The sequence below is a fragment of the Labrus mixtus genome, chromosome 12 (assembly GCF_963584025.1).
Source record: "Labrus mixtus chromosome 12, fLabMix1.1, whole genome shotgun sequence".
Classification (NCBI taxonomy): Eukaryota; Metazoa; Chordata; class Actinopteri; order Labriformes; family Labridae; genus Labrus; species Labrus mixtus.
The window spans coordinates 27,194,955-27,220,388 of record NC_083623.1 but is presented as its reverse complement, the minus strand read 5'-3'; the positions used below and the strand labels follow the sequence as shown (position 1 = coordinate 27,220,388).

The window sequence follows — 25,434 nt, the reverse complement described above, 5'->3', positions numbered from 1 at the left end:
ACGTTACTACTTCAATTTCCTCTCATGTTAATAACCTTGGCTCTCTACCACCAAACGACATGTATTTAGCATGAAAAACAGTCATAGACAACCTCAAATATTACAAACTTAGGTTAATAATAAGTTAATAATAAATATTAATCCCGGGTAATTACTCTTACCTGACAGGTTTGGAATACACTGAAATGCTTCTCTTTTGTCCGCGATGGATGTTGGCATTGAGTAAATTATCGCCCCCTGCTGGTACGGCACAGATCACAGGCGTGTACATTTGACGCTGAAGACAGGCAATGCGTGACACTGACACGCATCCTCTAGTGGACCAACGTGTCTATTACACGCTTTGGCATGATACCGGGTTGCCCTGTCATTGCGCCGAACCACTGATTTAGCCACACTTTGGCCCTACTGTGGCGGAAGGTAAGCTGCTGCGCTGAAAGTAACGTGTTTGAGATAAAATATAATGTTCTTCGTCGTAATCATTTGTCAGACTGCAAGACAAAGAAGAACAGAGCGCAACGTCAATTATTTTTTAATATTTAATTAACCATTGTGTGACTAACTAAAATATGTTTGTTTAATGAGTGATCCTGGTTTGTATTTATATCGTATGTGACTGATCTTTCCCATCAGGTTGAAGTGGAGGAAGAGCACTGAACTTCAAGCTTTAAAGACATCAGGTAAGAAGTAAGCCATTTCTAAACTTTTTATATTATTACCTGTGAACCCACAGCCTTTTGTCTGCCCCAGCAGTAGAGTGATAATCTTTAATGGTCTACTGCATTATAATATTAGGGACATGTTCCACTGTGGTGACAAAAGTTTCATATTGGTGAGGGCTGTTTGTTGAAACTGTAGTTTGCGGTGTGATGAACTGTGCTGCCTTACAAACATACATGTCTTTGTTCAACAGAACATTATAAAATAGATTCAAGTATATAGTGCAAGCAGTTTTTCACAGGGCCATTATTTTAACTAATCTTAGCTTGTTTTCATATAATTTGTGCCCATTAAGGGAGAGCTGCTGAAAGCATTTCATCATCCCCCAGTCACCTGACTCACTGCATATCAACCTTTGTATTGGTGAGTATGATTTGTTGTTAAATTAAAATAAACATAAGCATTTCATTATGATGAACTGGAATAATCTAAATTATGTCATATTGCTAATTGAATCTATTTCCCTTGGATCAAACTGAATATTAAGTAAAACTACAAATAATCTATTTTCAGTGTTACAGTTAAAAACTCTGTTCATCAATATACTTTTATGTTTCTGTAGGTCTGCAGTTGTTTGCTGAGTTCCATTGCATCACAAATATGAACCTTCACAACACATGCTACAGCCAGCTGGACCGACACACACAGCTGGTCTCGTACAGGCAGAAGGCCTCAGCGACATGAGAGACAGGCGCTGCAGGAGGATTTATAAGCTGTAGGTAAATTACATGCATAAGAATAATTATTTTAACCTGCAGCTAAGGTTAATAATGATCATTTATTCTTATAGTCATAATGATAATTTAAAAATGAATTTCTTTTTTGGCCTAGGAACAGCATGATACACATGAGACGCACTCTGGCTCTTCATACCCTCCCATTGTACTGGCAAGGGGATCTTCAAGACCTGCAAGGTATGTACTCAGTGCAATTATGAAAATGTCAATATCAATGACTAGTGTAAACAGTTTTTGTAAAGTAAAATGTGACTTCCTGCATTTAACAGACTTTAACAGAAGAAGAGATGGGTTTAGATGTTTCTATATTCTATCTAAATATAAGGCTTGCATGTGTTAATTACAGTGAAAGAGTATAAGGACTGTTATTGTTCTTCCACTCCATGAGGCATACTGTATTAGGCCAGGTCCAACTGTAAGACATTTTCAATCCTTGTTGAACATAAGAAATTCTTCCCGTAGTTAGGCTGAAGCTAAAATGTTGCTTCAGCAGTCAGAGGTAAAAAAACAAGAATTAGTTGATTTTCTTTTTTTGTGGCAGGAAGAGGAAGCATGTAATTTGGCTAAGTCTGAATTCTAGAGGCCTCGTAATAATAATGAACATTAGGTCGGATTTTTAAACAGAATTAGGACTTTGAATTTTGTCCTTTCACCCTTACAGTGGCTCACATTCAGCAGGTATTATAGAGCCAGTATAGACAGAGAAAAAAGTGTGACCGCCAGTAACTGCCAACATGTATATTTACATTCAAGTGTTTTGACTGACAGAAACATATTTACTGATGCTTTTAATTGTGTGAGGAGCAAGAGCCTACTGTGCAGGACTTGTAATCTTGTTACTGGGATTATCTCCATCTTTTTTTCCTTTTATTTTTGCAGTGGGACGATGAGCTAAACTTTGAAGACACCCCTGTAGCTCTCCTCTATGTGGTCACTGACAGCTCCACTGGTACCATCCAGTTCAACCCTGACAGCATTTCTGATGTGATTGAAGCAGACCTTGATGTGAACCTGGTCTCCCCAGGTTGGATGATGCACGTTTTCATAATGTTGGTTTTTATCTGAAGGTAATCATTTTATAAGGTTCCTTATCTACCTCAGCACATGATACGTGTGATTCATTATGTTAAATCATTGGATCTTTATTTGCTTTTGATTCCACAAAAGTTATTTTCTCATATTTTGTTTAAATGTATTGGTTATTTCTAATAATGTCCTTAATTTGCACCTTTTAGCACAGTTTAAGGTTCTTTAAATCCTGTGCAAAATAAACACTGTCAATGTTTCCATTAAAATACAGACACATGACTGGATCTACAAAACCATTCCAGTTGTTTCAAGTTGTATAGACTGTTTTAAACTGGAATAAAAAAGGTGACCTGCACAAAGTGAGTTGTATTAGTATTTTTTAACAATTGTTACTGAAATGAGGGTTTTCTTGTACATTTTGAGCAGATGAGAAGTTATTTTGTTTATCATTTTCCTTCGGTGTATAAGTTTAGCACAAGTTTTCCCCCAGGCTTTGGGTTAGGCACAAATACATTTTATTGAGTAGAAGAGTTGGTTGGATTTAATTTGAATGAGTATCATCAAATCAATTTAGGGCGAGTATCCATAACTTTAAAATATAATTTTCAAAAGTAATACATTTGAGTTGGGAAAACTTAAAAATTGTGTGTGTGTGTGTGTGTGTGTGTGTGTGTGTGTGTGTGTGTGTGTGTGTGTGTGTGTGTGTGTGTGTGTAAAGCAAACCAGACTTCGTTGAAGATCCAAACCAGCCAACACCTTGAGGCAGAAGTTGGTCCACCCCAAGGACAAAACTCAGAGACATAAACAAAATAATGTTGTTTATGTTATCCAGTGTGAAGAGGAGTGCAGGGATTTATACATTGGAGAGACTAAACAACCACAACACAAACACACTCCTCATCAGAGAGCCAGCTCTTTAGGACTGGATTCTGTGGTCCACTTACATCTGAAGGACAAAGGACACTACTCTGAGGATGACAAAGACCACATCCTGGACAGGGAAGACTGTTGGTTTGAAAGTTATGTTAAAGAAGCCCTCTGTGTTAATGTGGGTAAAACCATCCTGTCACAGAATGTAAAAACAGGGAACTGGACCCAATTGTAGATAGTAGTATGCAGTATATACTGTATACTACATACTGCATACTGCGTTCAACAGTAGTATGTAGTATGACTGCCAGTCGTCGGTTATTTTGCAGTATGCTTGGCCCTGGTTAAACTGGTTTCCGGTTTCCAGTCCTGGAATGCGGAAGTAAACAACGGCCCATATGGAGGTAAACGCTGCTACGGCGTAGTGAAATAAGCTGACAAGTGCTTCATTTCGATTGTCCTTATTTTACATGGGACATAAACATTTACCTGTGACATCAGGTCTAAGTTAATTCAACTGTATTTGATTGTCATCCGGGTGTAACGGAGACGGATCTCATTCATCTTGCGAAGGCTGCGTTCCATCATTCTTGTAATTTTGCTTTAATTAAACTGGGTGCCTTTTCATCAACTTGTTAATTTGTAGTATGTTTGTGTGTTTTACTCTGACTTTGATTATCGACCATGTAAAAAAATAATTCACATAATTAAAAGAAAACAGTCAACAATCTGTCATATCTTCTGTCATTTATACATAACACCCATGGTTGAAATATGATTAGCATGCTAATATTAGTAGTAATTTATTTAATTACATTATGAAATATACTATTAACATTATAGTATACTTTTCAAGCATTCAGGTTTAACTTTTACACAGCTGTGAATAATATGTAATAAGAGAGCAAGCCAAGGACCCTGTAACTGCAGCAGCTTGTCCACATCATAGACTGTAAAAATAATGGACGGGACAAGGTCCCCGGTCTAGTGAAGCTTTTATTTTTAGAGCTCCCCCTGCTGACTGGCTGCAGTATAGGTCATAAACCCCGCCTCCTCAATGATAACAGACGGGATGTGGGTCAAACTGTAAAGTTAAAATACTCGTCACATAATTTTTTTCCAAACCTAAACTCTGCTGTGATCATTAGTTATTATCACCCTACATTGTGTTCAAGTGCTCATTTTTCTGTGAAGTTTGTTTTAAATAAGTTATTTGAGGTTGAAAAACAGGATTTTACGTCATATTTGACGATGATTGACAGCCGCAGATCTTGCGTAGCTCTGTTTGTGAATAGCAAAAGTTACGTAGTGAAGGAAAGCCGAGACGCCATTGAATTTTTCCGTTCAGTTTTTTCGTCTTTTTTGAGCTGGCAAAATGAGTTGTTCTGCAGTAAACTGTTCTAACCGACCTGTTGGATCTAAGGGATCTTTGCAGTTTTTTCGGTAAGTAAAAAAGTGTGATTTATGTGTCGTTGGTTAAAGTCGTTATCTAGCTAGCTAACACATAAGCAGTCTAAGGTTAGCTGAAATGTTGTAAAGCTAGGTTACTTATCCGGCATGATTTATCTTTTTATTTTATTTCTTAAAATGAGCAAACCTAATAACTGACATGCTATGTTTCTTGATATTGTTATATCATTATTGTGATTTAAATTGTATTTAAAACCAAGAATCGTAATATAAAATCCGCTCATAGATGCGGTTCATTGACTGTACAGTTATTTTACAGCAAAAATAAATACGTCTGGTAAAGTCTCAAAAAAGTATCTTGGACAAAAACAAAGTCAAATAATTGTAATCTGTCCTGCATCATTACTAATGTGTACATGTTTACAGTCTGAGTGATAAGTGGGCTATACCGAGAGTAACAGGTTTTACTTTCACCGTGCAGACTGAAATTCATAGTACTATAAACGAGGGTAGAATATTTCTCTATGTATCCAGATAAAACTAAAGGTAAGATCTGATTTAATATAACTGTTACTGATTTAAGAGACTAACCGAAACGTGAACACAAACATCAACAACCTGCGGTGGTGTAATGTAATATTAACTGTAATATTAATTGTGATAAATATTCTGCATTGGCTTCCACACACCAAAAAGTCACAAGTTGATCATAGTGTAAATTTAATGACGCTCATTGAGAATTTGTACTAAAAATTGACAAAACCTGACAAACACTGCGGTGATTGTGACTGTATCTGTATTTAACACCTTTGAAAGGAACGAATGGAAATAACTCATGTGAATGTAAACAATAATAATCAAAATACCCCGAACATAATCTAATATTCAAATGTATCCCCAAAATAAGAGGAACAGTGAATAGCTATAATATCTAGATTCAGATTAGGACACACTGGATTAAATAACACATTGTTCAAAACAGGAAAACATAATACGAGTACTGTGGACAAGAGGAGACAGTGGAACATGTCATTTTACACTGTCAGAAATAAAGTTTCAAAAGAGGACAGATGATGGAAAACCTGAAAGAAATTAAAGTATATTTAGATTTAATAAATATCTTACAAAAGAACTCAGAAAATGAAGCTGTAGGATTTTATTTCAGAACCTTAGACAAACTCAGTTGATTGAGAAGATTTCATTTCGTTTTTGTTATTATTTACAGAAAGTAGTACGCGTTAGATGTTTTGAACCACACTCCTTACCAGTAGGTGGCGGAAATGCATTCATTTGTTTGCCGGCCGCCATAAAACTCAATCGAAGAAGAAGAAGAAAAAGAAGATGGCGGACCGGTGCAGCGTATTTTCTGAGCTCCGTCTGCTTGTCTCGATTTTTCACACACTTTACCATCCAACTCAATTCTATGTGATTGTATGAATCTCTAATACACCATACTGACGCTTTAACCATAAAGTGCTCCGGAAACTGCAGCATGAAGACGAAGAAGAAGCTCTCTTCAGCCCGCAGTAGCTCTGAGATTGAAGACCACGATGATGCTAAGATGGAGGTCTCTACTACGTACTACGGTGAGTGTATTGCGTCACTTCCTGTTCTATTCTCTGCGCTGTTCAATAGAGCTAAAAGCTTAATTGTTCATTTTGCATAGTTTCTTACTGTTGTTTCTAAACCCTGAACGTTTAGACAAACAGAAGTAATATCTCTCTAGCGACAAACCTGCTGAACAGTTTTGTTTATTTGTTTATTTTATTATACTAGCTTAGCAGTTAGCTTTATTTACAATGGCTTCTTTTTCTGTCTCTCCTGCTCTACGTGTCAGATGTTAAGTTACTCCTCGTCCTCCTTTACTGATAATGATACATGTAAGAAATGTAGTATATTTTTATTTTTGGAGGGGAGGGTGTCTGAAGAGACCGCACCACTGAGTCACAGCTATGATGAACCATCGTATGCAGCAGTAGTTAGCCAGCCACCTGTAGCTGGTCGACATAGCTTAACTTAGCTGGAAGTTATAATAAATAAATTATAGAGGTAGCCTACAGTATAGATAATAAGTACAAGTTTCTGTTAGTTGAAAATATGTTTTTAAGTCACTGTGTTCTTCTCAGGACGTTGTAGTCTTTAGCTGTGAGCTTTGTTCAGGGTTAGTTTTGTTTCTTTCCTTTATATTTCAGACGAGTTGTGTTAAGTTGCTACTGCTATAAACACCCCATTTCCTGACATGGATGTTTCACATTAAAATCACTTCAACTTCAGATAGGCCGGGGACTTTTATTGTGAAGAACTTGTCGGAAGTAGAAAGTGTTTATCATCGAATGAACGCAGCTTTAGCGGAGGTTCACTTAGCAGTGATACTGTCGGGAGTCTACTGTGTTTACAGCCGCTCACTTTATCACGAGTCACCGCCACAGCCCCCTTCTTTTAGTTATCCTGGATTTAAGACAGCGAGGCATCAGTTTAGACACACCTTTAGCTGTGATGAAGATGCTAACCTGTGCTGCGGTCGGCTAAAGAGACACAAGCCGTTTCAGCCTGCAGCGGAGCACTGTGGTCTGAGCCTGCAGGACCAGCTGACTCTGCTCATAAAGTCAGCAAGCACAGGACCGGGACTCAATGTATGTTGTTTTCTGTCACAGATCCCTCTGTTAGCCTATGTTACTTTCATTACACACCACCGTGTGTGTTTAGGTAAAACAAACTCACTCAACGCTGCGCAAAACAAACACATTTAGCGGTTAGCAGATGCTTTTCTCTCACCCTCGTCAGCATCGATTACTTCCTGTCCCTGCATCGATTCATTAATCGTCTAGTCTGCATCGCGATGCATCGATTAAATGATTCATTTCAACAGCCTTAGATCTCATCCACTGTGACTGACACTGCTTCTGCTGAGAGAGTTACTACTCTATTGTCTATTTATGTTTCATATTTATATTTACTTTTTATTTTTATTAATATTATAGTTTTGGGTTTTTTGATCCTTTAACCACTTGTTTCTATTTCTTTTAATTCTCTTACCTTCTTATTGCTGTTATCTTTTTTTTTTTTTCAGCTCTTTTAGTTTCTTACATCTTTTTAAATCTTTGGTCCTCTTGGTCTCAGCTCGTGTTGTTGGGTTCTTGTCCTGCCTGGGTTCTTATAATGGTTCTTATAATGGTTCTTGTGATGGTTCTTATGATGGTTCTTATAATGGTTCTTATGATGGTTCTTATAATGGTTCTTATGATGGTTCTTATGATGGTTCTTATGATGGTCAGGTTATATATGTCTGTTGGGTATCGTGCACTTTGGGTTCTTTTCTGTTGAATTGTATTTAATTATTTTTAGTATTTTGCATTTGTTATGTTCTTGCTGTTGTTTATGTTTTTCTGTGTTTGGTTTAGTTTGTTCTTGTTTTTGCTGTTTGTCAAAGCACTTTGTAAACCTGTGTTTTTAAAAGGTGCTCTATAAATAAAGTTATTATTACTCATTTCATAGCCGTAGAAGCATTTCAAAGTGAGATCCTAGAAACTAAGGTAGAAAGGTCAGGAGGTTCCTGTGGGGCTGATAGTCTCTAAATTCATTTGAAAGCACACTGTTTCAACCTCATTGACAGAACAGTGCGCCAGCTTCATTGTAGATCAGCTCACCCAACAGCAATCTCTCTCCCAACTATCGTTACAGATAATCCATTCATTTTCTTCAACAGAATTAAAATGACATCATCCATAGCAACAAGTACACAGGACAGATATAGATGTAGCATTAACTTATCATGCTGTTCTTGTAAAATATCTAAAGTAGGGCTGTAAACGTTAACTCATTAATCACAGTGAGATTAAGTCTGAAATTAATGAATGTTTTTAAATGACAGTAGCTGCAGTGATGGAAAAGAACAGTGAAGTAATATCCCTCCTGTGACATCAAACATTTCACTTTTTGTTGATATATTTATTGGCTTTTGTATGTCTTTATTTTAGAGAGAGGACAGAATGAGAAACCAAGGAGAGAGAGTGGGGAATGACTTGTGGGAAAGGAGCCACAGGTCAGATTTGAACCCGGTCTGCCCGCTCTCCAGGACTTAATGATGATGAGGAGAAACCTCAGTCCTCACAGCCTTAAGCTACCGGCACCCTCACTTTTTTTTTTTTTTTTTACACAACCTCTTCAGCTGGTTTCATTTACTTTTACTTTTTTAACAAGTTCCTTTTTTCCGTTGTTAAGTTAATATAGTATCTTCAGTCTACAACAACTTCCTTGTTTTCTTTCAAAATAAAAGTATGTTTGCATCCAAAAAGGAAGTAAAGTAACCTAAGCTTAAGGCAAAATTACAAAATAAAAGCATTAAACTCTTTTTAAATGCAAAATAAGTGAATTCCAAACATGATTAAAATGTGATTCATTCCAATTAACTATTGATTTTCAGCTATTAAAAATGAAATCATTTGACAGTCCTTATTAATATTAAAAAATCACTCTAAGTACCGTTAATGTTTGTTTACTGTGTCCTGCAGATGTCCAGCAGCTGTTGGTGAGTAAAGAAGAGCTTCCACCTGAGCAGCAGGAGTGGAGCCACATTCTGGACCAGGAGGACACTAAGCCCCAACACATTAAAGAAGAACATGAGGAACTGTGGATCAGTCAGGAGGAAGAACAGCTTCAAGGACTGGAGGAGGCTGATACCACCAAGTTCCCCTTCACTCCTGTCTCTGTGAAGAGTGAAGATGATGAAGAGAAACCTCAGTCCTCACAGCTTCATCAGAGACAAACTGAACAGATGGAAACAGGAGTTGATGGAGAGGACTGTGGAGGAGCAGAACCAGAGAGGGACTCAGATCCAGAGAGACGTTTACAACCAGAGACTGAGGTCAAGACTGAAGACTCTGATGAACCTGAGACTGATGACAGTAATGATTGGCAAGATACAAGAGAAGATCTGTCGGAATTAAATTTGAAACTAAAGACTGGTTGGAGACCACATAGGTGCTCGGATTGTGGTAAAATATTTAACCAAAAAGGGACTCTGACCAGACACATGATGACTCACACAGAAGAGAAAAGCTACAGCTGCTCTGAGTGCGGTAAAAGATTTTACCAAAAAGGGCATCTGACTAGACACATGATAGTTCACACTGCAGAGAAATACTACAGCTGCTTTCGGTGTGAGAAAAGATTTAACCAAAAACAGAATCTGATCACACACATGTTAATTCATACAGGAGAGAAACCCTTCAGCTGCTCTGAGTGTGGAAAACGATTTAGAGACAAGGGGACTCTGAAGAGACACAATAAAGTTCACACAGGAGAGAAACCCTTCAGCTGCTCTCAGTGTGAGAAAATATTTGCCCGTAAGTCTAATTTGACAGATCACATGGCAATTCACAGAGAGAAATTCTTCAGCTGCTCTGAATGTGGAAAACGATTTAGAGAAAAGGGAACTCTGAAGAAACACAAAACAATTCACACGGGGGAGAAAGCATTCAGCTGCTCTCAGTGTGATAAAATATTTACCCATAGGTCTAGTTTGAGATATCACATGGCAATTCACAGAGAGGAGAAACCCTTCTGCTGCTCTGAGTGTGGTGAAAGATTTACCAGAAAACAGCATCTGATCACACACATGTTAGTTCACACAGGAGAGAAACCCTTCAGCTGCTCTGAGTGTGGTAAAAGATTGACCAGAAAAGAGAGTCTGACCAAACATATGTTAGTTCACACAGGAGAGAAACCCTTCAGCTGCTCTGTTTGCAGTAAAAGATTTACCCAAAGAGGAAGTCTGACCAGACACATGTTAGTACACACAGGATAGAAACTCTTCAGCTGCTCTGAGCCCCAACACATTAAAGAAGAACATGAGGAACTGTGGATCAGTCAGGAGGAAGAACAGCTTCAAGGACTGGAGGAGGCTGATACCACCAAGTTCCCCTTCACTCCTGTCTCTGTGAAGAGGGAAGGTGATGAAGAGAAACCTCAGTCCTCACAGCTTCATCAGAGACAAACTGAACAGATGGAAACAGGAGTTGATGGAGAGGACTGTGGAGGAGCAGAACCAGAGAGGTACTCAGATCCAGAGAGACATTTACAACCAGAGACTGAGGTCAAGACTGGAGACTCTGATGAACCTGAGACTGATGACAGTGATGATTGGCAAGAGACAAGAGAAGATCAGTCAGAATTAAACTTGAAAAATAAGAAATTAAAGACTGGTAAGATACCACATGGGTGCTCGGAGTGCAAAACATTTAAACCATACACAGCATCTGACCAAACACATGTTAGTTCATACAGGAGAGAAACCCTTCAGTTGCTCTGAGTGTGAGAATAAATTTACCCATAAGGCCAGTCTGACTTATCACAGAGGGGAGAAACCCTTCAGCTGCCTTGAGTGTGGTAAAAGCTTTTCTCATGAGCACAGGAAACATTTCTGGATGAAGTAAAGAAATCTAAATCTCCAACATGAGAATAAAGGGGAGGTCTGAGCAGACTCTGCTAATAACTTTCCTTAAAACAGCTGGTGCTGAACCATCGGGTTCAGTTGTCTTTTTGGTAGAGTTCTTGGTTTTCAGTCTCTTGTTTGTCTTTGTCTAATGTCTTTCTTCATTTTTTTTTACATTTGACATACAGATTCTTCTTCTGTACTTTTATTGTGTCCTGTCTAAGTTTATTTTGATAGAACCAAACCAATGAGATCCAACCGAGCCTTCACAATCAGTTTTGATGCAGCGAACCAAAACTCTTGTCTGTCAGCAACAGTGACAATACCTATTTATTTATTTAATGATATTATTGATGATGATGACGATGGTTTTGTCTCTGTGCATTGCCTGTCAGCACCTGTGTGTCCGATCAGACTTAAAGCTGTTTGTTTGCTCTTACTGATGTTGTTTCCTCCTTTCTAGATCATTACTTGTGTTGTTCTTACTCTCTGATGTGTATGTACGTATGGACTACTGGACTGCTATTGAGTCCTTAGTATTAACAGCCACATGAGAAGTCCTACAGTAGAGAGACCAGACCACAGTGTGTCCAGAGAAGCAACAAAGTGTTGAACCGTTTCATATCTCTTTTTTTACATAAGAAAATGGAAAGCAGTATCGATAAATATTGCTGTGAAGAATTCTAACCGTACCCATCCCTAGATTTAAATCTCCTGTGTAATGGTAAAAGTTATCCAAAGGAATACAAATTAACATCACTAATGTGCATTCATAAGTATGTATTGACTAACATATGTATAACTGTTTGTCTCTACTTTTTTGACATTGATGTTTTGTTGCTGACATATGAACCAGTAAGTTGGGAACAGCTATGACGTTTGAATTTAAAGGGTTTATATCAAACAGTTACAGTGTAAGGATCCTTCTTCTCTCCTGATATCTTCTTTCTGTCACTCTGTTTCCTTGGAGGCCTCTGTGTTGGGTAGCACAAGTTCTTCAGACAGCTCATGTGTAACCTTGTAATAAATAAACTGATGTAGAGTGAGAAAGACTTTTTATGTTATTTTGTGTCGAGTGTCTAATAATTTATACTTTATTAATCCTGCAAGGGGAAATTCAGTTTTACACTTTCTAATGAACATGCTACACAAACCATGTGTAAAGAACTGATTAAGATACCGTGGGAGAAAAAAAAAAAGGATTTGTTTTGTGACCATGATCATCATTAAACTGAACAATCTATTCAATATGTTGAAACTCTGGAAAATGTGGAAACCCTTGCCTGTCTACAAAGTATAGGACATCTTCCACCCCACACTCAGCTGCACATCCACTAATTTAGCGTGCTTCATACGGGCCTCCTTCAGGGGGAGTTTGTTGATGCTGTACTCCACAGCCCTGATCAGAAACGCCAGTGCTGCCTGCTGGAATAGCTGCACCTCCTGAGGTGTGATGTCTCCAGCCTCCAGGAGCCTGTTGAGGGTAGCTCTGGTGGTGAAGCCAACATTCAGCTTTTCTCCTATCAGAGAGAGAAAAGAAAGAGATAAAACACATTAAGTACAGGTAGTTTAAACAATATCTATGGGTTTTACCTATAGACTACATATACGTTTTATGCCTTTTCCATCACATCAGAGATCTCACCCAACTCATAACAACAATCTTCACAAAAAAGTGTATTTGTGGACAATGAGCATACAGGTTTATCTCATGGACTTGTCGGCCCTGTAGTGCTATCGGCTTCATGAACCTCGCACACAGTTTCAAGATGATCTTCGTCATCTGCAAAATTCGTAGTTCATAAAAGATTTCCATGTATTACTTGGAAAAAGCACATATCATCCAATGAAAAAATAGGCAGACATACTGGGCAGCAGGATAGCCCAACCTTTCCATTTTCCCTCTCCATGGAGCAGGAAGATGGAGGACTTTTCTCTCTGGAGGAGGAGGTTCAGTGTGGAGAACATTGGCAGCGTTGCTTGGAAGATGAGTAGGTGACTTCTGTCAGGGGGTTGGAAAATGCATCCACCAGCCTTCTAAACCTGGGTTGTTTCTCATCTGTAAATAAAAAAAGGTTGTGCTTTAAAGTAAATATTTAGTCTCATGTAATGCACTTGTACTACTGTCAATTAAATAAGCAACCTACTTAAAGACTTAAAATAGCTAGTATGTGGTCCATACTGCCGCAGAATTCGAGTAATACACCTCTCCAGGCTTAAAGGGATACTTCACCCGTTGAAACATGAATCTGTATTGACATTGGGTCATATATGTAGTAGAAATGTGAAATACATTTTGAAGTTGGTGCCTTCTTGGCCGAGAAAAGGCAGAAAGTGTCTTTTTGGCTCATGTGGATGAAAGACACCAAATCCCAGAATGCACAGCACCGCAGACCACTCCCACTAAGGTCCTCTAGTTCAGAATCAGAAATACTTTATTAATCCCAGAGGGAAATTTGATCGTTACAGTTTCTCCAAAATATACAGTATAGCAGTAGAAATATAGAAATAAAAACATTTACAGACATATTTACTTCAACACATAAGATAATTTCCTCAACTGATTCAGAGATTTCTTCCAGAATTGATCTTGGAAATTCCTGTCAGAAAACAGACTCTATGTCTGTGTCCATAGGCAAACAGAGAGAGCACCGACACTACCAGTCCGCCCCAGCTCGAGCCGGCCCCGGCTCCTCGTCCTCACCACTGCCAACAGGCAGGCCTTATGTCTCAGCTGCTGAGCTGGCAGCAGCCAGCGGCGGCAATATAGAGAGGTTGCTGCCGACAGGCCGGTCTTCTGTCGCAGCAGCCAGCGGCGGCCCCGGTGGCTAGTGACGGTCAGCGGCCACAGCAGCCAAAACACAAGACCGGCCTGTCAGCAGCAGTCATCTCGCCGCTATATTTATATTTTTTCGCCATTTTCAGCTTTCTCCATATAACCTGTTAGCATAGCTTCCAAGCAATATGGTGGATGTTAAGTTTCGATTCTGGGAGTGAGTTCCCACCCACTGATCTGTGATTGGTCTGTAGCTTCAGTGGTTGAAAATGTGAGGAACTAGCGTTGTAGTTTCACCCCGCTAACCGCAAAAGCTTCCAATGACGCAAAATTACGATTTTTGCGTCACTGGAAGATCCTTTTCAGACTTAGAAATACAAAGATTTCCCATCTCAGGGGAAAATGAGGGAGGGATGCACGACCATTCAAAAATACTACCAGGTTTCTAATGATACAAAGATTAATGCAAATGGGTGAAGTATCCCTTTAAGGGTTTTTTAGGATGCTGAATCCTTTGCAAACATTTATTTTTGCACCAAGACCACTCCTTGGCGGAGAAACAGCCAAGCCCACTTTCCCCACTGTTTCCTTTGTTAGGGTGAAAATAAATGTTGTTTGTTGCATGTGAATTATAAAGTATCTTCATAGGTTTATTTATAAATGAATTTGGGATGGTAACTACTTTTCATTCAGATTTGACCAGATACGATACATTTGAAACCACAGGCAAAGTTCTTGAACAACATTCATAACAATTGTATGCTTATCCATCTCCTCTTTAATGTTTCGGAAACATCAGATCACCGTGGAGCAGTGTGACAATGATGCTGACACTTTGATTGTGAGAGCAGCAATGGCTGCTGCTACAGATGACTCTGTTGAGGTCAATCAAACATTATGTACCAATGTAACATAAATTTGGTGAAATTCAAGTTTGGAAACATTATTCTGGTCAATTATTTCCCCCCTTTAAAAATACTAATTGGTGTTGTATTTCATATCGTTGGAAAGCCTGATTAGTCACCTTTCCAATGAGGTATAACTTGTAAAGATCATGCATTCGTGGAATGTGCAACACAGCTAAACGTGTGGGTAGTGCCACAAAAAATGTGCCAAAATCCCCTGCAATGTTCTTCTGTTGGTATTCACTCCTGTTTATATAAGCTTGCAGTAAAATGATGCAACCATTGATTTAATAAATTATGTTAAATACGTGAGAAAACACTCTCAGGTAGAGGCATCTTAAAACTCAAGCCTTTTTGATGTGTTTGTTCCTCTTCTATATCTATAGCCACAAAGATGACATCAAGGACAGAGAAATGCTACTTTGGTAAATGTCGATCCCCCATGTCAGGCCTTCTTGGCTGTAAAAGCTGTAACCTGATTTGTGGTGTGTTCAAGGACACAGGATTATGTGGGTGAGTGTCTTGAGATACAGTAACAAAAATGTATGAACTGGTACTACACAAATAAAGATTGATAGATTGATAGGTTGATTTATTGATTAATGAACATACTTAAGTCACAGTCTTAAATGTAGATTACCTGGATCAAAACACCAAGTAGATTTTCTTTTTAAATGGGAGGGGGAAGCCATCTCCTCCTGACTTTTACCTTCCTAATTTACACCTACGGCCTTGACATTAACTCGAATTTATTCGGAAAACTGAAACCCAGCGCACAATCATTGACACCTAACCGATCTTCGTAGTTTACAGCTTATAATAATAATTACAAAAAAACATTTGAAGATAGGCTGAAATTATTGCAGTTTTGTTATTATCAGTGTTTTCAGCTGTTGTAGCAGGACTGCAGCCCTTTAAATAATACAGCCCTGGTTATGAGCCTGCAGTGTCCTTGTAATGTCATGTCTGATTTAAAAAAAACTTAAAAGCAAGATCATTATGGTCACAATTTGTCTTACATAACCTCTTATTTTGTATTAGAAGTGAGAATGTTAAGACAAGGTGCTAGTTTGTGTATTTGATTTTTCAAAGGCCCACTTTATAGTTTTGGTAGAGAAATGTGAAAGTTGGAGAAGTGTACAGATTCTGTGGTATATGTTCATAACTCTACACACAAACTGTCCTCAGAGGAAAATTTGGTCCCTGTAACCCTGTTTGAAGATAAAATGTAGCACGAGAAGTTATGTAGGGGGTCTTCTACAGTGAATCGTAACTCTCCTGGTAGCTTTTTTAGCTCCAAACAGTGTTTCAGGGACCCATTTTTTCCATTGAAAAAGTTTGTGTTTTTAGTTCAGAAAATATAACATAGATTTGTTTCACTACCAAATCTAATGCACCTTTAAAGATGATTGAATTTCTAGTTGTGTGTACAATGCAACTATTAGATGGTAAACGCATAAAAATGCATGAAATCAATTAAATATAATAGGTTTGGTTTTGTTTAACCACTGGAAAAAGAAATAGCACAGAAAACAAATACTGAATATAAAAGTTTAACAAAATGTGTTGAATTAACTTTACATAGGCATAATGAATTTGACACACTTTTTTGACACAATCTTTTTGTGTCTGGGATGCTGGTTTAAATATGCCTCAAAATGTGATATGTTTTGCTTAATGCACACAACAAGTCAGATTTTACAAAATAAATTAATTTTACATTGAACTTTGTATTTGTTAAACACAAATTTCTGATTACTTGATGTAAAGTGGTGTGTTAAAAGGACATACAAGAAATCTCTTTTCTGATTATGTGACATCGCATGTATTGTGCGTCAGGTGTACTGAAACTATCCTACAGTCCAGGAAAGTTTTGTTTGCAAGCTGTTCCTAATGAAGATTGAGTTTAACATTGAAAAAAATAGTAAATTTGACTTTGATGTCAAGATGTCAAAATATCAAGTATCAAAGTTTTGACACACCATTTTTTGTGCAGCTAAGGAACACAAAACTAACCATCAACCTGATTATTTTGTTTCAAACTAAATACATTGAATTTGACACACAATTAAATGCTGAAACAACACAAATGACTTGGTTATGTGATTACAAAAGTTCTGTTGAACTGACAAATATTTCCAGTTAGAAAAGGGTCACGTGACACATTTATCAGATAAACTCATGACTTAAATGTTGACTATCTACTAAACTAAAGGTTTTTAGTGCAAGCCAGTTCCAATAGATTTTTAAGTAAAATGAGGAAATTAGGATTTATTAAAATAATTGTATTTAATCATTTAAAGCGCTAACATTCCTTTTTTATTTCTCAAACCATTGTTCACATTTCATCCTTATGAAACTTTATAGCAACATACAATAATTATTACAATTTTGAGTTAGCACAATCTCCTTGAAATATTTTTCCAGAAATTATCATTTTGAAAGCTGATCTGAACCAACTGTAAAAGAAAGCATATATAAAAGGATTCAGCATTGAATTTGACAATGTGAGCCAATTAAGTGTTTCAATCACAAGGACTGGAGGGGGATTATGAGACAAAGGCTGAAATATGACACAAAGAAAGTAAGGAGTTAAACATAGGAGAAAAACTCCCATAACAATAGCCAGAGTTATAGTTGCCTTTCTCTCCATCTTACTGACAGTTGCTCCAGACCTTTTACTTCGGCAGGTCACGCTCTGGATGCTATTCACTTGTTTCTGAGCAACAATAAATATCTTCAGGTAGATACAGAGCATTATGAAGGCTGGAAGGTAAAACGATAAAACAGGCCCCATAGTGTTTGCTACTAAAATTTTAATGGAGCACATTTCCTCACATGTTCCTTGGCTGAATCCTGCAATTATAATACAAATTCCAATCAGGGCAGAAATAAACCAGCTCATTGCAATCATGAGTATAGTAACATGAACACTTATTTTAGTTCTATATGTCAAAGGCTCACACACTGCATAATATCTGTCGATGGAAATACAACATAAATTCAGAATAGAAGATGTGCAAAGAGTTACATCTAAGCAGTCTCTAATTTTACAAAATATATGTTGATGATAAAGACACGAGGTAACAGTAAATATCATGCTCAAAGGAAAGACTAATACTCCCACAAGCAAGTCAGCTATAGCCAGAGAAAAGATGAGATAGTTAGTGGGGCTGTGAAGCTGTCTGAAATAAATAACAGAGATTGTCACAAGAAGGTTTCCACATATTGTGGTAATGGATAATAGACAGAGGAACATATATGCAAATACACACATTATGCCAGGGTAACTTGTAAATATATAAGTTGTGTTATCCAAATCACTGCAAATATTTATGTTATCGATGACAAAGGTCTCGTTCACAGTCAACTTTGGTTCCATGCTTCCTGATTAAGAAAAAAACGTATTTCATTAAAAACATTTAAAAGAATATCAGATTGTGTAGCATGTAAAGGAAACTACAGCATCTTTTTTCAAGAAAGAAGACCTCATTATCATCCAATGTTCTCTTACCTTGGAATACTCCAATACTGTCAATTCATGGACAGTGTTGTGTGGTCTTTGTCACTGTGCCACAACACAAAGATCTTTTGACTTTGCACAGTTTTGATCAAACCTCATCTCATTAACTGAATGAACACATTAGAAATCCAATCAGATGTTTCCTGTTCACATGGGATACTAACAATATGATACGTTAGGATTCAGTTATAGTATGTGCTGTTGTGTTATAGAGTGGGTTGTCCAAATTTTCAATCTACCACTATTTACCACCATTAAAACTTTGTAAGAGGAAGTAAGTAGAAGAAATAAGAAGTAGTAGCTCAGTCTTTAGGGACTTGGGTTGGGAACCGGAGGTTGGCCGGTTCAAGTCCCGATATGGACCATAATATGGAAGTTGGTCTGGTAGCTTGAGAGGTGCGCTCCCTGTGTAGCAGTGTGTAGTAGCCCCACTCTGACATCTCTCCAATAATCAGGCCCCGTGAAATTCAACCAATCCCCGTGAATTCTGGGCGACCTTGCAATTGTGTCCAATCACTGCAACCTTTCTACAAATATGACCAATCAAAATAGTTTCCTCTGCGAATTTCACCATCATAGCAGTCCCCTGTGAAAATGTTGGGCCATACGTCATCAAAGTTTGGTGACCATTGATCAAATTCACTTCCTTGTTTATATGCAGATGCAGACATGTCCGACACAAAGTAGCACATTTACCTATAAAAATTGCAGCTAAGGTCCGTGCAAAGCAATTCCCAGATGTTCTGCACGGAAGCAGGGGTAAACTTTTTTGCAACACGTGCAATGTTGTGGTGGAACACAAACGAAAGTCATCAATCTACCGCAAAACACACCAGGAGAATGAGTGAAACTCGCTGACAACATACAAGACAAATCACAGTGACAGAGGCTGCTGCATCTGGATCGATTGTATGTGCGGAAAGAAGCCAGGCGAGTTAAATAAATAAGCATGGGTAGAGCTTGTCTGATTGCGAAACAAACGGTGTGTGTGTGCGCTCATGCATTAATGAAAATAGGTAGGAATAAAAAGTCGTAAAATGTTTCAAGTGGTTTAAAAGCTTAAGGCAAAATATGAAATTGGATGTGTAATGAAATCAGATGAAGAGTCTAAGTGTGTGTGTGAGAGAGAGAGTGACATCACTGAGTGCGGCAGAGGAATATGTAAACTTCACAAAGCTAATGGCTCTGCTCAGTTTAAAAATATAGGCATCACTCAATCACATCGAAGTGTGTGTAAGAAAATAGTTTATGAACAAAAAGTCTAGATTTTTTTACATTAAAAATATCACAAATTTTCGCTTCCTGCAGAAATTTAATTGCAAAGAAACGTCTAAAAACAACCCAACATGCATTGCAATTTTCTTTTGAAAAGCTGCAGTGAAATCAGGCATTTTAGGCTGCAAAAAGTCTGCAAAATCCTGGAGGGACTGATTAATGCATGTCCACAGGTCTAGTTTGTGAATGTATGTGATTCAGGAAATTTCTTTAGCTACATTGATGGAATACCCCCCAGCAGTTTATTTTGGTTTAATGCTGGTGCTAAAGGGCGGCATACTGGATCAAAAAGTCCCACATTCTTCCATTAACAGCTGGTAGCATTTATTCGGCAAAGAGCTGTTAGCAGTTATTTGGCATAACATTTGAAGATATGGAGGACCTAAGATTAACACCTACCATACCTTTAAACATTTAAATATATTTTCATATATTATTGCCAGCATTCCTCTCTTGTGTTCTCCATAGAGCGATCCGGGGAAAAACCAGAGACTGTAACCCGGAAGTTGACAAGCCGACATTACTGCGGTGGCCTCTCCCACAACATTAGCGTGTTTTAATACAAGCAGTCTGAAGAAGTTAACATTTGTGCTCTTTCTGTGTGCTATCTTAGTTTGTAACTATGCCAGGGGCTTCTGGAAGAACTTGTGCAGTTATTGGCTGCTCAAACAACAGCGGCAAACAAAAAACGAGTGCTTTGAACACAGATCTTTACTACACCAAGAGTGCCCCTTCTTGAAACCATATGGTTTACATAGATTCTCTGGGCTGTCAGAAAACGGAGCTGTTCGGCAGCAGTGGATCAAGAATATTAACAGAAAGAACTTTGTTCCCAATGAAAACAGCAAGGTAGGTTTTAGTTTATATTGGGGAATATTGTTATTTGACGGTGACTATTATTCAACTGCATAGCCTAGCGTGGTTTAAAGAGTAGCACATTTAAGCTAGCTAATGGCTAGGCTAACATTAGCAGCTGACCGTTAGGGCTTCACTGGTCACTCAACTAAGTTGAATTACTGTGAAATAGTACGTTATTTTATTTAACTAGGGCAATATAATGAACTATGTTTTCATAAGAAACAATATACTTGCTGCCATAATACAACGTTTAGGTGCACATACAGAACATTTACACCTCATCTAAAATAAAACATACTGATAAGTGGGTGTGTGCGTGCACTTACATGTACCTGTAGGCATGGAATCTGAAGTAGGAGTGAACATTGAGGATCTGGAAAATCTGCCTTGGCGTCCAGTGGCCAGACACTACAGAACAAACCTACTGTTCTAACAAATCAATGACAGACAGTGCAACACAAACTGATCCTTCTCCATCAATGACAGCCTATGACTTGGATGATAGAGACTCCAAGTTTTTCACAGGCATAGGTATTGCTAGTTTTTGGCAACTTTAGTGCACCCTACAGGATTTTCTCTCGCAGCTTGGAATCACCAAGTTGGCAGTCCATGATCAACTGTTAAGGCCCTGACACACCAAGAAGACTGTCGGCCGTCGGTCCGTTGGTCTGTTGGTGAGCGGTCGCCTCCTAGTTTTTGCGGTGTGTCCAGCTCCGTCGCTGCCAGTTGGGCCCCAGTTATTTTTGGGCTTTTTATGCCTTTAATGGAGAGATAGGACGGTGGATAGAGTCGGAAATCAGGGAGAGGGAGAGGGGAATGACATGCGGGAAAGAGGCCACAGGTGGAATGTGAACCCGGGCCACCCGCTTGAGGCTACAGCCTCCATACATGGGGCGCACGCACTAACCACTACGCCACCAGCACCCCAGTTGGCCTTTTTTTTGACAGACTCTACATTTTGAATCGGAGGACCCGTCGCCGGCGTGGTTGGGGGTAGGAATCTCTCTGATTGGCTGTTCAGCTAAGTGAAACAGGAGAGTCAGTGCATGAGAAGAAATACGGAAGCGCCTCTTCTATTCTTGTTCCACTAATAAAATACCAAGGGCTGACAACGACAGTGCCATTTTCAACTTTTTATCAGACATTATTCTCCATTAGAAGTACCTGTATTACCTGTATATGAGTGTTGAGCGACAGGGGTGAGAATATTTTCTTCTCGTATCACAACAACGTTTTATTTATCCGCGTTCTTCTTCATCCTCTCCCGGTTTCCCCTTTTTGGAATGACGATTACAGACTACCACCCCCTGCTGGCATGGAGAGTTATTGCCTCTCACACAGCTGCAGAACGTACGTGGTGGTTGGCCGTCGGCTGTAGTCTTTGTGGTGTGTTCTAGTGCAAATTTTTCACCAAGACAAAAGGCGTCGCCCGCTGACGCCACAGGCTGCCTTCGTCGCCACCAGTTCTTGGCCATCTGCTTGGTGTGTCAGGGCCTTTACTTGTTCTGATGAGGCTTCGTCTTGGTTAAATGTTTACAGACTTCGGTAAACGGTTCGGAATTAGCAGAAGCAAGGCTTGTGAGATCTTCACACTCTTGAGACCAGTACTTGCGAAATTTACGAGGGAAAAGGTGATTGTGTGGTAAAGGTATAAGGCCTCAGATTTTCAGTGAAAATTATCCCAAAGCATTATAGACTGTACTGAAATATAAGTACAAAAGCTAAAGAACCTAAGGAAACGTTCACAAACATATAGCAACTTCAAACATCATATAACACATACAAACTCCTGTATTGTATGTCTCCCAATGCTTATGTTATGTGTGTATCTAAATTGTTCGCAGGATGGTCCAGTGATACATTTAGCACAAAATCGGTAACACTTCATATTAAGGTTGCTTGTAATAAGCATAGGTAATAAGTCACTTATAAGACTCCTACAGTTCATCAGCATTGGATCAAGTGGCCCCCAGCAGAGCAGCACAGGCTGTGGCACCAGTTCGACGAGGATGCAGCCAGAATCATCATAGCAACAGCAAAGGGAGATGTGGAGAGGCGACTCCGGACTTTGACCACCATCATTACAAGTTTTGGAGCAGAGAGGTTTGGTGTTGAGGAATGCAAGACTGCAGCATTTTCCTCTGTTGGCCATGCTCTCACAGTTCCCACCCACTACTTTGACATCCCTCCTCTGCAGATTTATTTCAACATTATGATGGTTGTAGATGGACTGCAGGCCGTGCCAGCCAGTGGGGGAATTTGGGAACTTTCTATACCGTTCTCCCGTAAATGAACAGCTCTACAGGCCTGGCGCAATTCCGTTGTGTAGGCTGAATTTGCAGCGTTTCTGTATCTGCAGTTGTTTTCTCAATATGTTTGTTTTTTACTTGTTTCATTTAACTGTAAATGCAGTTGTTTTGCCTTTTAGCAGCGCGTTTATTTTTTTGCAGTGTGTTTCGGGGGTTTGCATTTGCTGTTTAATATGCAGCGTTTCTAATTGCATGATTTTCTTAATGTGTGTCATTTCAACAGTTCCCGAGCCTTTGACCTCTACAGGCCACCCTTGAAAGGCATGGATGAGCTTAATAAGTTGTACCTTGGCAATATTTCCTAAGTTGATTAAGGCTGTTCCATATAGTTATATTAGCAGAATTATTGGTGCCCCTCTCCCTTTCCTGCTGGAGATTTACAATCAGCGCTTTGCTTGCAAGGCCTCCAGCAATATAAAGGACCCCCACCATCCATCTCAGAAACTGATTTCCCTCTTATTGTCAGGCAAAAGGTATCGGTGCATTCATCAAGCAGAATCCTAAAATACATTTTTCCACAGGCTTTAAAGGCTTTATATGAGATTTTTCACACTGTAATAGAAATCATGTATATCCTCTGAAAATAACTCTGTGAGTCATGACTGTCTACAATGGGTGTAACACCCGAGTCCCACTGTCTGTGATGTTTTCCGAGTTTTCCGAGTCTTGTCTTCAGTTTGTTTACATCGACGGGACGGCCGGCTGACTCCTCCCCTCGTGTATAAAAGTTGTTTAATTGAGGGACTAGAGAAAAGAAGAATAACATACTGTACTCTCTGCTTAACTGTGTTTCTAGATCACGCTCATTTCAGGTATATTTACATGCAGTGTGAAGATACGAGCATAATAAAGACTGCTAGTATTAGCATGCTAACACAACAATGCACCACAAGTTGTTTTGGTTTCATGCTGGTGCTCAAGGGCGACATCTGCTGGATCAAAAACTCACATATAAAGCCTTTAAGGATCATTAACAAACCCTGAAGTTCCTTACCTGTCCCCTCCCCCCACTAACTATCAGGCCATCTTATTTGTATGAGATGGTTTTTATGTAATTTAAAACCTGAATGTTTGCTTGCCACTTCCAGATTAAGTTGTTTTACTTGGTCATAAATGAAAACTTTCTTAATGTTTGTCCTTCACAAGATTGTTAAGGGTCTGATGCAATATAATGGTAAATGCTGCATCATCCTATTAGAGGTGTGAACAACTTGTGTCTCTGGTGGTGCACGCACAGCGCTCTGCTTTGTCCCAGAGGTGCTTTGTATTTGCACAATATGAAATTGTCAACAGGCAATTATGTAATGATTAATTGTGAAACATTTCCTAACAATTTACAAGCTGGAATAACATCTAACAGCTGAAGAACAATAACACTACAAAAAACATTGGCAGAAATTAAATTCATATTATTCTTTTAATATATAATTGTAGAGGGTTAAGGCTAATTGTAAATGGACTTGGACTTGTATAGCAAGTGTCTAGTTTTCTGAGCTCTCAAAGCGCTTTTAAACAAGCTGTCACATTCACATCACATGTACACACATAAAGACTGCCCAAAATTACTTTTCCATTCCCATGCCTCTAAGGAAGCAGCAGGAGCATTTTGCGTTGCCTAAGGGCACTTCATGTCACTGTAGCTGCTTGGAACTCCTCACCCTGTTGTTTTTGAGATGAACAACCCGTCCATTGATCTACAGCCAATAGGTCATGAATGCACTAAGAGGTATAACAAAACACAAATTGTCAAAACAGTCTTTATAAATACCTGACAATCGTCAAATGAAACTTATACAGAAATCACAGGATATATAACTTTTAACAGATTTTAATTTACGCTTGGCCTCTGTGGATGATGTCAGACCTGTTGCTTTTATAAAGTCTTCTTTGCCTAAAACAAAGATACAAAAAATAATTGATTTACTGTTCACTTGACTTTTAAGTCACCAAAGAAAGGCAGACATGGTTTGCATTACAAACTGCCAGTTTCTAACAAAATACAACATATCTTACCACCTGTAGCCTACGGTCTGTGGTGCTAACCTAGTAAAGCTTAGCTTACAAGCTTAATAAATTGTTTATTAACCTTATATTTGCCTAAACGCAAAGATTAAACCTACAGGATACATCTCATCTTATTGTAACTTAAATCGGATTTTTGTCCGGCGTGATGACGTTTAATGTCCCCGACAACCACTGCAGTCTCATTTAGCCACTTGTTAGCAAACACCTTTTTAAGGACGCATAAAAACTTCAAAATTCACAAGTGGGGGTATTACCTAACGTAGTTTATGTCGTCTAACAAAACGCCAATATCTCTATAGCTTGTGTTAACCACAGACCTTATTTCAGGCATCTAACCACAAACCCATTCAAAATCCCCATTGACTTTTAGACAATTGACCCCATGGCGCTAAAATGCTAACTTACTTCCAGGTTTTAGGACTCATTCCTGTGGCTCCCTATTATTTACAGTCTATGGTCTCAACCATTTCACTACTGACAATTATTTGGTATCAAGAGAGGATTTCTTTTTTTCAAAAGCGCCTGAAGTGAATTGAAAAAAAGGTCACACGATTTTCAGCACAG

The 25,434-nt window shown here is 38.7% G+C and overlaps 2 protein-coding genes and 1 long non-coding RNA gene across 3 annotated transcripts; 2 read left to right on the top strand and 1 right to left on the bottom strand.

Moving 5' to 3' along the window:
- Positions 1-570: 570 nt before the first annotated feature.
- LOC132984531 (uncharacterized) lies at positions 571-2,829 on the top strand. The gene is made up of 4 exons (XR_009674948.1): positions 571-680; positions 1,016-1,083; positions 1,283-1,634; positions 2,337-2,829. It is a non-coding gene; the product is annotated as an uncharacterized LOC132984531 (long non-coding RNA).
- Positions 2,830-6,099: 3,270 nt separating this feature from the next.
- On the top strand, positions 6,100-12,251 carry LOC132984481 (zinc finger protein OZF-like). Its single transcript, XM_061051364.1, has 2 exons — positions 6,100-6,352; positions 9,278-12,251. The coding sequence occupies exons 1-2, from the start codon at positions 6,259-6,261 to the stop codon at positions 10,570-10,572; spliced, it is 1,389 nt and encodes a 462-aa protein (XP_060907347.1). The 5' UTR covers positions 6,100-6,258; the 3' UTR covers positions 10,573-12,251.
- A 235-nt stretch (positions 12,252-12,486) lies between these two features.
- On the bottom strand, positions 12,487-18,317 carry LOC132985409 (trace amine-associated receptor 1-like). Its single transcript, XM_061052757.1, has 3 exons — positions 17,935-18,317; positions 17,563-17,862; positions 12,487-12,719 (listed from the first exon to the last, which is right to left on the bottom strand). Exons 1-3 carry the CDS (start codon positions 18,260-18,262, stop codon positions 12,487-12,489), a joined length of 861 nt encoding a protein of 286 aa, XP_060908740.1. The 5' UTR covers positions 18,263-18,317.
- Between the last annotated feature and the right edge of the window lie 7,117 nt (positions 18,318-25,434).